At 38.3% G+C, this 14,839-nt stretch overlaps 1 protein-coding gene across 3 annotated transcripts in view; it reads right to left on the bottom strand.

Moving 5' to 3' along the window:
* LOC132830998 (zinc finger CCCH domain-containing protein 6) overlaps positions 1 to 14,839 on the bottom strand; it is a 60,331-nt gene that overhangs the window by 26,251 nt on the left and 19,241 nt on the right. For 2 of the 3 annotated variants that reach the window (XM_060849014.1, XM_060849023.1), the window contains exons 3-7: positions 10,965 to 11,160; positions 10,284 to 10,400; positions 8,009 to 8,255; positions 5,337 to 5,467; positions 1,174 to 1,299 (exon numbers count right to left, since the gene is read on the bottom strand). In XM_060849014.1, coding sequence (XP_060704997.1) covers positions 1,174 to 1,299; positions 5,337 to 5,467; positions 8,009 to 8,255; positions 10,284 to 10,400; positions 10,965 to 11,160 — 817 coding nt within the window. The remainder of the gene's footprint in view (positions 1 to 1,173; positions 1,300 to 5,336; positions 5,468 to 8,008; positions 8,256 to 10,283; positions 10,401 to 10,964; positions 11,161 to 14,839) is intronic. The other variant, XM_060849031.1, reaches the window with a different exon arrangement.

The raw sequence follows: 14,839 nt of genomic DNA, 5'->3' as shown, positions 1-14,839 counted from the left end.
AAAAAATACAATACTTTTGAGAATTTTTTCACAAATTGCAATTCCAAGACTCTTTCCAGGAATGTAAAAAGAAATAGACTTAATTACCACTTTGGTGAAAATATCAAGTAACAATAGTAATTTTATAGGTGTTAACCTGCTCTCAGTTAACCCGCTCTCAGCTTTAGAAACTGACTTGTGTGTGGACATCTGATTTGCACAGGTATGTCTATGTGTGCAATCCTCTCCGTAGGTTTCTGTGTAAACATCTATGTGTGAATAAACTAAAGATGTATCAGAGTATGAAGTGGTAATAAAATTCTGTTCTACAATAAAATAATGATGGACACATGCCTCATTCTATATCAACATACTCCCCCTCACTTCATATAAATCAATTACAGCATTAAATAGAAATGTGTTAAATAGTGGTAAACTAGAAATGTCAAAATCCAAGAAATGAAACCACATTTCTGGTGAACTTGCATAGTGATGGAGACAGAGTCATAGAATCTACACAGAAGCCGAGCCCACTTTCATAAGGTCTCACGTGAAATGCTATTTCAAAACCATTTTTTTGACTAATTCAACAATATCAGGAGCTAGCATATAGCAAAGTTATGTGCTTTCAGAGCTAGGGTGGGAGCTGAGGCCAATGGGGGAGTCAGAGCAAAGTTGAACTGGGCCTAGAAACAGCATGACTGACTACACTTGGACAATGAGATGCCCACACCATAATTGAATTTGCTTGATATATCAATTCCTGTTATATTCAAACTCCATAGTAAATTGTTTTTGCCTGAACAAGGAGTACAGTATCTTGGCATTTTCAAGAATGTTTAATGGACATCATTTCTGTTTTGTTTCCAAGTCAGCAAAGGCATGTTGCTAATTGTTTGCAAACCTCCTGTTCAATGCATGTCTAAACTCAAAGTTTCAGTTCACAAAGTTCACCAACAGAAATTCAACTTGCATGAACAAACAGTCTGAAAATGTCAACTACCCACAATCTACATTCACAATCCCAACTGGGGTGGATGAGGTGGGAATGCAATGCAATGGGAGAGGAAAAATGGAAATGGAAAAAAAATTCTGTATTACATTTAATTACACTTCCATCTGATGCATCCCAGTACCTAACTTTAGATGATTAAGATAACATGAAAGCTACAAATTTTACAACAGAAAACCTACCCTAGTACAACGTCCCTCCAGAAAATACTTGCAAATGCCTCCTTTTCTAATCTTTTCAGCATGGAATGAAAAATCTTGGCATTTCTTTTTCTTCCGAGGAAAATTTGTATTTCCATAACCATCCTGCTAGATAGAGTATTTACATCAGTAACGTTGCTTGAAACAAAAAAACATTTTTACGGGTCTGCTTAACTGGTAGTTCAATGCTATTAAATACAGCTTTGTAAACTTCTTAGAATTGTTGATGCATTAGTGTATAATTCACATTCCTAATCATTTAATCCCAAAGTTGCCCCTACCCAAAGTGTCCATTTAAAGAAAAAAAATATTTGGAATAAATAAAATCATTTCTACAATGCAAACTCATTAAAAATGTCATGAAGCTTGCATTTACATATGGCATACAGGTGTCAATCAATGATCACAGGAGAAGGTGATGTTCCAAAGCAGCAGTAAAAGAGGCAACAGCGATATTAACTGGATGAAAATTAAGAGAATAGCAGTCCCCAAAGGATAAAAATTACTTAGTCCACATATCTGGGTTACTGAGTAAAATAAGTGTGGACACAACACTTGACCTTGGATAAAAGACCCAAGAGGTATGTCTCCTGTTGATGCAATGCATCAAATGTGGTGCAGAGCAGTCTCTCCATATGTCACCTCTTGTTTTCAGCGCTAACTATTAGCAATTATTTGGTTGTACAGAACTTAGGCATTGCAAAAAGAGGCAAGAAAAGTTGAAGCCTTTTGTCTTGCATGCATCAGGACTACAGTACAAGAAACAAACTTGAAAATACAAATACACAGCTTGAGAAGAGGGTGCTAATTGTGACAGTAACATGCAATAAGCTATATATGTTATACATAGAACCTTTTCAAACTCAATCAAAATCTAGATGCTCTCAGAACTGCCAGAATAAAGTCTCAACATTCAGAACTACACCAATAAGCATTAGAGGAAACTAAGTTATTAAATCTGCTGCTGAATCCAGGGATGCTAAAGAGCTCCACAAAGGAACCATGGTAGCAACAGGTCCTGCAGCAAACAAATCAACCCCACCAAGTCAAAGACAAGGATGATTGTCACTGAACCTAGCAAAAAGTAGAAAAGGTGGTTACAACATTCTCTTCTGCTTTATGGAATGGAGAAAAATGCCACTGAAGAAACTATCAACAACATTCTTGACTTTCCTGGAGGAGCTAGACATTAAGCCCACCACAGAAGAGTTCAACCAGATAAGTGACCAGTGTTATAGTCCCAGGGAATGATAGTAATTCATCTGAAGTCATCAGAAGTCAAAAACCGGGACTGCTACAGCATCCCCACACTATTTTGTCTCTCCACTAGAAAGAAAAATATTTGCAATGTGATATCTATGATGCAAAAGGCACTTGTACAACAAAAAGAACTGCAGTGACCATAATAATTGCCAAAGCATTTCTTGTCAAGTATTGTGGGAAAAATTTTTGCTCCTGTTGCAAGGAGCAAATTGCAGTTGCTGAAATAATGCATTGTGTCCCAGGTCTGAGTACGATTTCAGAGCTGACAATTAAACATTTTTATCATTTTAGTATTAACAGAAGTGGTGCCTCAAAATAGCACATATTACCTGTCTTGGTAAACCTGACTAAGATCTTCTACCCCATCAGCAGATAGACTCTTTAAATGACTGAAAAGTAACTAGTTTGCCTGGATTCCTGAGTGTTACTCCCTCCCTCCACAACAGCATGCATAGTTCCTTCACTTACAAAGGAGCATCATGTGAAGCTTTCAAGATCAACAATGGGGTAAAGTAAGGGTGGAATCCTGGGACCAAGTCACTTTGACATGTTTCTCTCCTTGTTGCTATTGCTGTAACTCAAATCAGTGTATCTACCTGCATGCCAAAGCTAAGGTGTTATTCAACTTGGCAACACTGCACGCTAAGACCAAACTGCGTAATGTCCTAGTCTAGGAATCCCAACTTTGCTAATTGTAGAATCCCTGGTGTAGAAACAGGCCATTAGGCGCATCAAATTCACATCGATCCTCTGAAGAGCATCCAGCCAGACTCTATCTCTGTAACTTTATTTCCCATGTCTAATCCATCTAGTCTGCATATCCCTGAATACTATGAGCAATTTAACAAGGCTAATCCATCTAAACTGCACTTCCCTGGACTGTGGGTGGAAAGCGGAGCACCGGAAGAACCCACACAGTCAGAGGGCTACAAACTCTACAAAGACAGTTGCCCAAGGCTGGAATCCAACCTAGGTCCCCGACACTGAGGCAACAATGCTTACCACTGTGCCATGTGCTAAATTGAAGTTCCCGTGCAAACGCTTGCAACACAGTTCTCCCAGAATCAAATTTTACAAGGGGCTTTGACTAACAATCAACATTGGGAAGATGAAATGTTATAGCCAAGATGTAGGGGCTCCACCTTCCAGTAATATTGATAATCTCACTCTGGAGGTGTCATCAGCTTCACCATCACTCAACAAAGCCAGCAACCTGCCCCTTGATGCCAGTATCAACACCCAGGATTCATTAAGGCTGTAATTAACATGACTGAACTAACAAGGAAGCTAACCACAAATATAAACCTCCACATTTACTGGGCCTTAGTACTCTTCTTGATAGTGATGAAGCATGGCAAATTCTGCAAGCCATGAAAGAAGCCAGTTTCCACTTCTCCTTGCCCAAACTATACTAGCTATCTCTTAGCAAGATTGAGTGTCAAATATAAACCATATTCCTTGCAATGATCTCCAGCATGCTTACCCTAGAGTTAGCAATGATTCTGTTGGCTTGATCAAATGAATTAAATGGATAACAAGGCAAGGCATACTTGCATACGGAGACTTGGGATAGACAATTTGATGCCATGATTTATAAGGTGCTGTTGTTGAAGCAGCTTGGTCAATTGCTGTAGACACTGCGGACACTATGTCAGTGGTAGAAGGAGCACATTATTAATTTGAGTTAGAGTGCTGATCAGGCCAGCTGCTTTGTCCTGGATGTTAAATTTCTTGAGTCATACATGCAGGTAAGTGAAGCATATTCAGTCACACTCTTCACTTGTATAAAAGCAAAGTACTGTGGAGGCTAGAAATCTGGAATAAAAACAGTGCTGGAAAAATGTTTGCTTGAGAATTTCAAAATCAACAATCTTGACAAAGTAAATAGAGTTGATTACACCTGCGGTTGTAAAAGAAAGCTATTACACGATTGTGGGAAAACAGCAGTAAAGTAAGGATAATATTGAATATGAAGAGCCACTACGGCCAGGATGTGCAAATAGCCTCTATCCTTGCTATATCATACCATGCTTCAAAGGGACGTGCAAATAGACTTTTTCCAAATGAACAATATTGCATTTGTTTTTCAATTTTTGGCAAATAATTAAAAATGGTTACATGTTTACCATCCAGGAATTTTGAACTAAGTTTGGGAATTAATTCAATCTTTTATAACGCCAAATATTTAAGATAAAGGGCAGACTGAAATATTTATGAAGTGGTACTACACCAAAGAAATTTAGACAATGCAATTAAAACAAAATACAAAGGTGTTTCAACCACTAGATTATTGTTTAGAGAATATAAATTATAATTAATAAATAGTAGTACTGATGGCTAACTTCATATTTAAGTCTAATACAGATTGTTCTGCTATAACATGGCAGTTATGTTCCTCCAAAGTCACTAGACCTTTTCACATTCACAATTGGTCCATCGAGCTATAGCCAAATCGCGCTGACAAAAGAAACTTTATAGCAGAACGACCTATAGTTCTGATCAGTTAACACATTAAATTTTGTACCATCTTTAATATCATTTCATACTGCAAAACCATGCCACAACCTTTCCTTCTAATCGTTTTCCTTTGAGAAAAGCTCATTTACATCTAGTGCAAAGCATAGTATAAAACTTAAAATTGCAATAAAGGCATATAATATAAAGGAGAATAAAGGAACAGTACAATGCACAACAAATAGCATCAGAGCTCTCAAACCGTATGATTTTTAACTGCCTGATATTGGAGACTATTCTATTACATTTTTCAGAACAGTGTAACTTCCATTCAGTTCAGGTTCCAGTGACAGAACACAATGTCTTAATTTAAGACATTATGGCAAAAGATGTCACAACATAAGTAGGCAATTATCTTTTTTCTTTACCTCATCAGAAGCATCCATCATACCACCATCAGCTCCTCTTCCAGGTCCCCATATCTTGCGCTTCTGTTTTGGTTGTCCTCTCATACCACGGCCCCGACCAATTCCTCTACCTCTACCTTTCTGCATAATACCTGGAACAATTTATCAAATTAAATTTCTAAGTTTCTTTTGACCCTCAAAATGCCTTTATCAGTCTAAAACTATATATTATAAAACTCGTGCCACCAGCCTTTACAGTTTTCCTTTTTATTGGAAATAGATTACGGGTAAATTTCTCCTGGCAGAGGGCAGACAAACTGGAGCAAGAAATCACAGATCTGACTCACCATTTTTCAGTTCTAGTGCATTGTTGCAAATTAGTTCTACCTTAAGATACTGATGTCTGATAATTAATATACTTAAGATTAAAATGACAGATTCATGGAATGAAAGCTTCTTCTATTTGTTAGACTACAGACGTTCAACATGAAGTAGTCCAGACATTGTATACTAATTGGTAATCAAGATGGCAAAGGACAAAACATCTCCAAATTTATGGGTTGCCAATTTTACACAATGAAACCAAATGGACGCTGTTGCGCTAAGTAAGGGAAAACTAGACAGTCATCTTAGAATTAGGAGGAATAAACAGGCCAGATATACTTTGCATTAACTGATACTATGGCTGACCTCAGAATATTTCAATGCAGAGACTCAGTGTAAAATGCTCAGTTTCCCAAAAGCAAATGTTTCATCACCTCAATGAACAACAAATTCAAGAAGATTCCTCAAACCCTTGATGACTTGTTTAATTCAGGCAATCTGTGTGCTATTTAAAACCATATCAAGAAGTTACATTTCATCAGCATTGTGGAATGTAAGGAAATATGCAAATACTCCCATTGTAACATGCACACAGTGAGGACTCCAATCTCAAGTTAATCTCAAGCATCTTTCAACAGTTATCTGGAGAATTTGGAATGAGGGCTCATATTTCTCCCCCTGCACTACTTCCTTGCCCTCTCCTCAACCCTGCAACTCACATAGGAACAGGAGTAGACCATTCAGCCCCCTTGAGCCTGTTCCACCAGTAAATGGGGTCATTGCTAATATGTGGCCCAACTCCACATATCTACCTTTGGTCGCTATCCCTTAAGATCTTTGCTTAACAGAAATTTAGCTATCGCAGTTTTAAAATTAAAAAGTGATCCAGTATCAACTGCTGTTTGTGGAAAGGAGTTCCAAACATCTACCACCCTTTGTGTGGAGAAGTGTTTCCCAACATCTCTCATGAACAGTCTGGTCCAAATCCTCTGGCTATGCTTCCTAGTTCTATAATCCCCAACCAGTGGAAATAGCTTATTTCTATAAACCTTGTTCTTTTTCTGTTAATATCTGTTAAGACTTCAATCAGGTCAGACCATTGAGTACAGGAGTTGGGATATCATGTTGCAGTTGTACAGGATTTTGAGAGGCCACTTTTACTGTACTGTGTACAGTTATGGTCACCCTGCTATAGCAACGATAGTATTAAGTTGGAAAGGATGCAGAAAAAAAACAAGATTTTGTCAGGACTGGAGGGTTTGAGTGCTAAGGAGAGGTTGAACTTTCTTCACTGGAGGCAGGAGGTTGAGGGATGACCTTATAGATGCTTTGAAAATCATGAGGCATGAAGATAAGGTGAAAAGCAAAATATCTTTCTCCTTGGGTAGGGGAGGTCAATACTAGAAGGCAAATTTTTAAGAGGTGAAAGATTTAAAAGGGATCTGAGGAGCAACTTTTTCCACAGACAGGATGCATGGAATCAACTGCCAGAAAGTGGTAGATACAGGTATAGTTACAACATTTGGATAGGTAGATGAATAGGAAAGGTTTAGAGGGATATGGGCTAAATGCAGGCAAATGGGGCTAATTTAATTTTGCAAATTTGGTCGGCACGGACCAGCTGGACCAAAGGGTCTGCTGCCGTGCTGTATGACTCAATAGCTTGTACACCATTCCAGAAATTCACCAAAGACCTTCAGATAGAAACTTTTAAACCCACAACCACCACCATGTAAGGGCAATGATAACACCAACAACTCAAGAGTTCCCCTCTAAGCCAATCACCATCCTGACTGGAAACATATTACCATGTCTTCACTGCCATTGGGTCACAATCCTGGAATTGCCTCCTTAACGAGCATTATGGGTCTAGTTATAGCGTATGGCTTACAGTGACTCAAGAATGCAGATTATCAGCACCTCAAGATCAATTAGGGATGGGCAATAAATGGTGAACCGGACAGCAACATCCACATTACGAGATTAAAAACACCTCATTTTGCACAAAAAATTTTAAATTTTTTTTGTTAATTACATTCAAATGATGTTTACTGAAACTCCATCCAATGGAAACACATTTTCCTCATTTCACTTGAGTAAAACTTCTATCATTATGAATGTGTCTAAAAATCTTGCATTAACTCTATCAAGCCTGGCTTAAAAATGCTCCAGCTAGGTGGCCTCTGGATATGTTATTACATACATTAAAGATAAAAATAAATACAATTTGTTTATGCAGTAATAATTGTTCCCACAAATCATCAAAATTTTGACTTTAAATGCAACAATGTATCTTTCTTGGAAGTCATAACATGCAGTGTAGTTAATAAATGCATACTTTGAAGTTATAGACTAATCCTTCTGCTTACCTTTCATTCCAGGCTTTCGCATCTGTCCCATAGGTGGCCCTTTAGGAGCCATAACTGTTGAAGCTTCTTTTGCCTGTTTGTACTGCTTTAACTCATGAGCAAAGTCATCACATTCTTCTTCCTCATAAGCATCATATTTCTCCTCACTGTAGTCACTATATTCAGCATAATCTCGATTATCAGCCTTGTTGTTGTTGTAACATTTCTGTGAAGGGGATTTCATGTAATTTCCAGGACCTTGTGCGTGCTGAAAGAAACGTAGCTAAGTTAGAACTATACACAGCATAAATTTTAAATTAACAACAATACCACTCCTGATGAGAGCAGGAGGTCCATAATAATCTAAATCCAGATCAAATTTAGTCCTCAATTTTTTTTTAATTTTATGATTTTTGCTCATAATAATCATCCAGGTGATGACAGTTGTATTGACAAACATAAATCAATGCCAGTCACTAGTTAAATTGAACAACTTCACCTTGAGTTTGACAGAAGGAAATACACATGAAAAATACAGGAAAGGTGATATTCTGAAAATATCGGTGGCCAACATCAACAAGATAACCTGAATTGACAACACGGTAGTATCTCAGATTTTATCAATTAGAGAGTGAGATGGAGAGAAAATATCTTCCTTTCCACATGAAGATCTCATGGAGTTTAGAACAGTTATAATCTTTTTTTCTGCTCATGAACTATGATCAAGAATAGTGGAGAAAAAGGTGGCATGGTGGAACTGAATTTGAAACAAAAGTAGGAGTAAATTTTGATGCAAGTGACCACACAAGACAGTTCTTAAAGGGTCAATGATCCCTTAATGACAGGAGTATAATATATTTATGAGAAGGGGGAAAGAAAATTAAGACACAAGCCGAGAAAACGAAGACTTCTATGCTGACCTGGCCAAAGATGCATAAAATGAGGATGTTAAACTAGATCATTAATAACTGACATGGAAACAAAGTCTTGCACTTCAGCCATGTAAGGCAAGTATAATCGAATGTAATGCATTTCAAGCAATTTAACAAATTTAAATCTAGTCTTAAAGTATTATAGAACATCAGCAATCTTCTCTCATAAGGCAAAATGTGATTTTCCTGCTATATTGGTATTTATTGGAAATTGTCCCAATGAATGACTGACTTTCATAGTGTTAAAGGATTGGATGTGGAGTAATTTGTTTAGCACATACAAAATTTTTTTTTTATTCAGTATGTGGATGTACCTACTAGAAAAAGAGCAACAGTTAACCTTCCCTTGGGAAATAAGGCAGGCCAAGTTAGAGATGATGGTGGAGGAACACTTTCGGGCCAGTGATCATAATCCTATTAGTTTTAAAATAGTGATGGAAAAGTACAGAACTCATCAAAAAGCTAGTTATAAATTGGAGTAAGGCCAATTTTGACAGTATTAGACAGGAACTTTCAAAAATTGATTCAGGGAGGCTATTCACAAGTAAAGGGGTGGTTGGGAAGTAAGAGGCTTTAAAAGTGAGATAATGAGAGTTCAGAGACTATGCTCTTCTGAGTGTGAAGGGCAAGCCTGACAGGTGTAGGGAATGCTCAATGACTTTGAGAAACTGAGGCTCTAGTCAAGAGAAATTCAGGCTCTCGTCAAGAAAGAGGTATATGTCAGGTATAGACAGCTGAGATAGATTAAATCACTAGAGGAATATAAGGGCAGTAAGGGGTAAATCAGGAGGACAAAAAGAAAAAAAACTTCGTAAAGGAATTTACAAAAATACCTAACAGGCCTATACACTTTTTGTGGCACAGATTATTTAAAAAGCCTCACGGATGCTACATTTTAGACTCCAAAAGGGATGATATGTAGTATTAAAGGACATGAACTTAAATGAATGAGAAACAGTTTTAAAAGAAGTCACTAAGTGAGTAATAGTAGTCCAGTAATATTTTGCCTGGCTAGTTGAGAGATGAAATAATCAACTTTATGCAATGAACAGTACATTCCCATTATTAGAAAGATTTTAGGTTACATTTGCAGTTTGAAATAAGAGTGAAAGGTAACTTTTTTCTTTATTACTTAAGAACACTACTACTTCAGTTGATTAAAAAGAAAATTAAACATGCCCATAAATTTATTTTAAGACATGACTCCAATCCCAAACTTTCCTGCCTTCCCAATATTTTCTTGAGTACTGGGGCTAGATTGGTTATGCGATCCAAATTATGGGAATTAGTATATATATGAGATTAACACAAAAATACAACCTTTCTGTTTCGAGACCATACCACAAATATTGTCAGTTACTTACTGGAGAAAAAGGAGGATCATATTCTCGATAGGATACAGGACCTTTTTTGTATGATCTTTCAGCATCAATATCAGAGTCATAACTAAAGTCTGAGTCACCACTGGAAGGAGAATGTCGCTGCAAAAAACAATACAAAAGTACAGTACAATAAAGGTATGCAACATAGAACAACACTGCACAAGAATAGGCCATTCAGCTAACCATTTCTACACCAACCACGATACCAGTCTAAATTAATCCCACATGCCTGCACATGGTCCATGTCCCTCTATTTCCTGCCTGTTTAGGTGTTTGTCTAAAACGCTTCCCTGAAACGATGTTATCGTACCTGCTTCAACCATCTATCCTGGCAGAACATTCTCAGCACCTACTACTCTCTGCGTAAAAAAGATCTGCCTCACATATCATCTTCAACTTGCCCCTTCTCACCTTAAATCGATATCCCCTAGTACTTGACATTTCCACCCTGGGGAGAAAGACTCCAACTTTCTACCCTATCCATGCTCCTCAATTTTATATACTTCCATGTAAAGTTAATTAAATTCAATTATCAGGTTGCACCTCAGCCTCTGGCACTCTAGCATCAACAATCGAAGTTTTTCCAACTATAGATAAATGTGAATGTTTAAAGTTATTTTCTACAATAAACAAATTATCTGTACAGAAATCACTTCGCATTACCTTGTGCTTCTCTTTCTTTCTCCGCTTTGTTTTTTTCTTTTCCCTTTCCCTTTCTTTTTCTCGCTTTCTCTTCTTCTTTGATCGCCTATGGGATGACTTATCCTCTTTTTCACTTTCTTTTGATTCTTTCTTCACTTCAGGGTTTCCTTCAAACCCATCATCATCTATTTCACCATCTTCAAGTTCACCATCCTCCCTGCAATTGCAAATATCACCATCATGCTGAATGGTTTCCACATTCTAATGGGAGTTTCACCTGGGGAAAGGTCTATGTTTTTTTTTTAAAATTGGCTTTTTAAAAAAAAATCTGATGTGTCAAATTGTATCATTCAAGTAACAGAAAACTGCTCTTCTTGTTAACCTCAGCTGCATCTTGCTGGACATTAGTAATGCCAAGAAACAAAATAAATTGTGTTAACTTATTAACTCTTCAATGTGGAAAGCTCACACTTTAGACAAATCTGAACTGGCTATCAATACATAATGGCAACCACATTCACTTTCCAGTGAGCACAAAATAACTTTATACTGTAAATTGATATCAGAACCAGTTAGTGAATGCAATCCACAATTCTACAAAATAAAATTAAACCACAGAAGTGCTGACAGTGTATATGTGAAGCAATATTCACTCAGCAAAATGAATCTATTTAAATCAGTTCTTCTTTCAGCAATATTGTGGGAGTACTATATCACAACAAATAGACCAATGCTTAGAAAACAAGAGTTTGGAGACATAGGAGACACATGTTTAGGCAAAGAGAAAGCAGATTTGACACAGGCCCAAATATTCAGGTCTTTGGATAGCCAGAGTCTCCAGGTAGAGACTTGACATATTATCCCCTGAAACATTTTGGGACCCCTTCAAATATCTCAATGAAATAACTGCATTTGATGGGCAATTACTGCAGTCAGAACCTTCTGAAATATCTCTAACTCAGAATGAGACCTGGAGACTTCAAGGTGTTTTGATTTATTTACCTGGATAGTCACGCAAAAAACTGTATAGACAGTACAACTAAACCAATATTGTCTCTCTCCCTACCAGATCCCCACTGATTTCCTACAATTCTTTCCTTCACCTCACCAACTATCCATCCAGCACCATACATAGGTGCCACTCTACCACCTGACACACCCTATTCACTTACCTAATTCACTTATACAACGATACATTCATACTAAAAGTAGTTCTGGGTGATTTAAATGGTAGCTGGATCCATAAAAACGGAGTGCGATTGCTGATTTTCTATGCTGCTCAGAAGAGAATTCCAAACTGAGTTGGATGCGAAGTATTCTCCAGTGCAAGATTGCTTAGAAAGATTGGTGGGGAGTGAGCGAGTATCATCTGATCGGGGTTGATTAGGAAGATATGGTGGTGCCTCAGTGGTTAGCACTGCTGCCTCACAGCACCAGGGATCTAACTTCTGGTGACTGTGTGGAGTTTGATCATTCTCCCAGTGGCTGCATGGGTTTCCTTTGGACGCTCTGGTTTCCTCCCACAGTTCAAAGCTGAGCAGGTTAGGTGGATTGTCCAGGGATGTGTAAACTAGGTGGATTAGCCATACAAAATTGAGGGTTGCAGGGATAGGGTAGGTGAGTGGGTCTGGATAGGATGCTCTTTGGAGGATTGGTGTGCCTTGAGGGGCCAAATGGCCCGTTCCCCATTGTAAGGAGTCTATAATTTTATGACAATAAGGTTTCTGATCCTGACTATAAGATCCGGGCCACCGAATCTTACAGTAGTAACTGTTCAGGAAACCATTTGGCCAAACTGTATAATCTGGCTCAAGTAGAATTCAGCTAGCCCCACTCCCCAACTTTTTCTTTGTTGCTACTCAATTTTTAAAAAAAAAATCATCCAATTGTCTTTTGAAAGTCACATTCAGCACTACACCCTAACAAGAAACAACACAAACTTCCGAACATCATGTTTCACAATCTTAGCAATCAGTGTCATCTGGTTTTCTCTCTCTCCACCAATGGGAAGATCAGGATTGGCAGAAAATTATTTCATCCCAGGATTACAGTGTTGATGAGAAAATAAGAGAGTTCTCAATGCTGAGTATCCAGAGTCACCTCTATGAAAGGAATTCTGAGGGGGAAAGGGGAAATTTGTTACATATTCCTCCCTCCCTCAAAAGAAAGGTTAAAAGTTCATTAGTCACTCATCCCATTGTATTATTTGAGAAACCTTACAGGAGGAAAAAATGCCAATTCCGAGTAAAGAATATGTAATATTTGCTGCAATTCTAAAGTTATCTTCAACAGAAAACATCAATTTACAGAGCACTGTTCACAACATTTAGATGTTTAAGGGCTTTATGGTTAATCAAGTACTTCTTATAGTCAGTGCTCTAATGTAATAACCACACCAGCCACTTTGCACACAGCAAAATCTCAAGTAACGTGATAATAACAAAATACTTAAATGATGTTGACTGAAGGATACTTTCCACTGCACCACAGATAACTTGCCCTGCTCTTCTTTGAAATACTGCAATGGGTTCTTTCACATCCAACTGAGGCCACAGATGGACCTCATTTTAACATCTCATCAAAAAAACAAAAGGACTTCTAACAATGTAGCAGTACCACATTGGAGCGTGAGTTTGATTTTTGCACTCAAGTTCTAGAATTAGACTTAATACAAGAATCTTCCCTAGAATTTAGAAAAATGAGGGGAGATCAAATTGAGGTATTCAAGATGATAAAAGGCATGGATAAAATAGACATGGAGTGAACGCTTCCTATTATGGGGCATTCTAGGACAAAAGGTCATAGTCTTAGGATAAGGGATAGCAAATTTAAAACAGAATTAGCACTGCTGCCTTACAGCGCCAGAGACCTGGGTTCAATTCCCACCTCAGGCAACTGTCTGTGGGGAGTTTGCACATTCTCCCCATGTCTACGTGGGTTTCCTCCGGGTACTCCGGTTTCCTCCCACAGTCCAAAAATGTGCAGGTTAGGTGAATTGACCATGCTAAATTGCCCGTAGTGTTAGGTGAAGAATGGGTCTGTGTTGCTGGTTAAAGCACAGCAGGTCAGGCAGCATCCAAGGAACAGAAAATTCGACGTTTCGGGGCGGAGCCCAGGCTCCGGCCCGAAACGTCGAATTTCCTGTTCCTTGGATGCTGCCTGACCTGTTGTGCTTTAACCAGCAACACATTTTCAGCTCTGATCTCCAGCATCTGCAGACCTCACTTTTTACTCGAAGAATGGGTCTGGGTGGGTTGCTCTTTGGAGGGTCGGTGTGGACTTTTGGACCGAAGAGCCTGTTTCCACACTAAGTAATCTAATCTAAAAAAAATTGAGAAAAAACTACTTCTTCTAAAGGGTTGTGTATCTGGAATTCCCTATCCCAAAGTGCGGTGGATGCTGAGATAGTAAGTAAATTTGAGGAGTTGGAAGGATTTTTAAATTGATAATGGTTGAAGGTTTTTTTTTCTTTATTCACTCACAGAATGGGGTATCACTAGCTAGGCAGCATTTATGCCTATCCTTAATTGCCCAGAGGCCAATTAAGAGTCAACCGCATTGCTGTGGACCTGGAGTCACATGTAGGCCAGACAATGTAAGGATGGCAGCTTCCTTCCCTAAAGACATTAGTGAACAGGTGGGTTTTTCCTACAATCAACAAAAGATTCATGTTCACCATTACGGGAAGAAGGCAGGAAAATGGAGGCGAGGAGCATATCAACCACGATCGAATAGCAGAGCAGACTCTATGGGCTGAATGGCCTAATTCTTTTCGTATATATTTTATGAACTTATGACCTGTAAATGCCTGGTGAATGCTCCATCGCGGCCTTCATCAGTGGCCCACATCATCGGTGATATTGGTCTTCAGCCAATTCAACTAATTTCCCGTGATA

This window comes from Hemiscyllium ocellatum, chromosome 3 (assembly GCF_020745735.1).
Source record: "Hemiscyllium ocellatum isolate sHemOce1 chromosome 3, sHemOce1.pat.X.cur, whole genome shotgun sequence".
Classification (NCBI taxonomy): domain Eukaryota; kingdom Metazoa; phylum Chordata; class Chondrichthyes; order Orectolobiformes; family Hemiscylliidae; genus Hemiscyllium; species Hemiscyllium ocellatum.
Note: the sequence above shows the minus strand (reverse complement) of the source record. Positions and strands in the feature narration are given on the sequence as shown.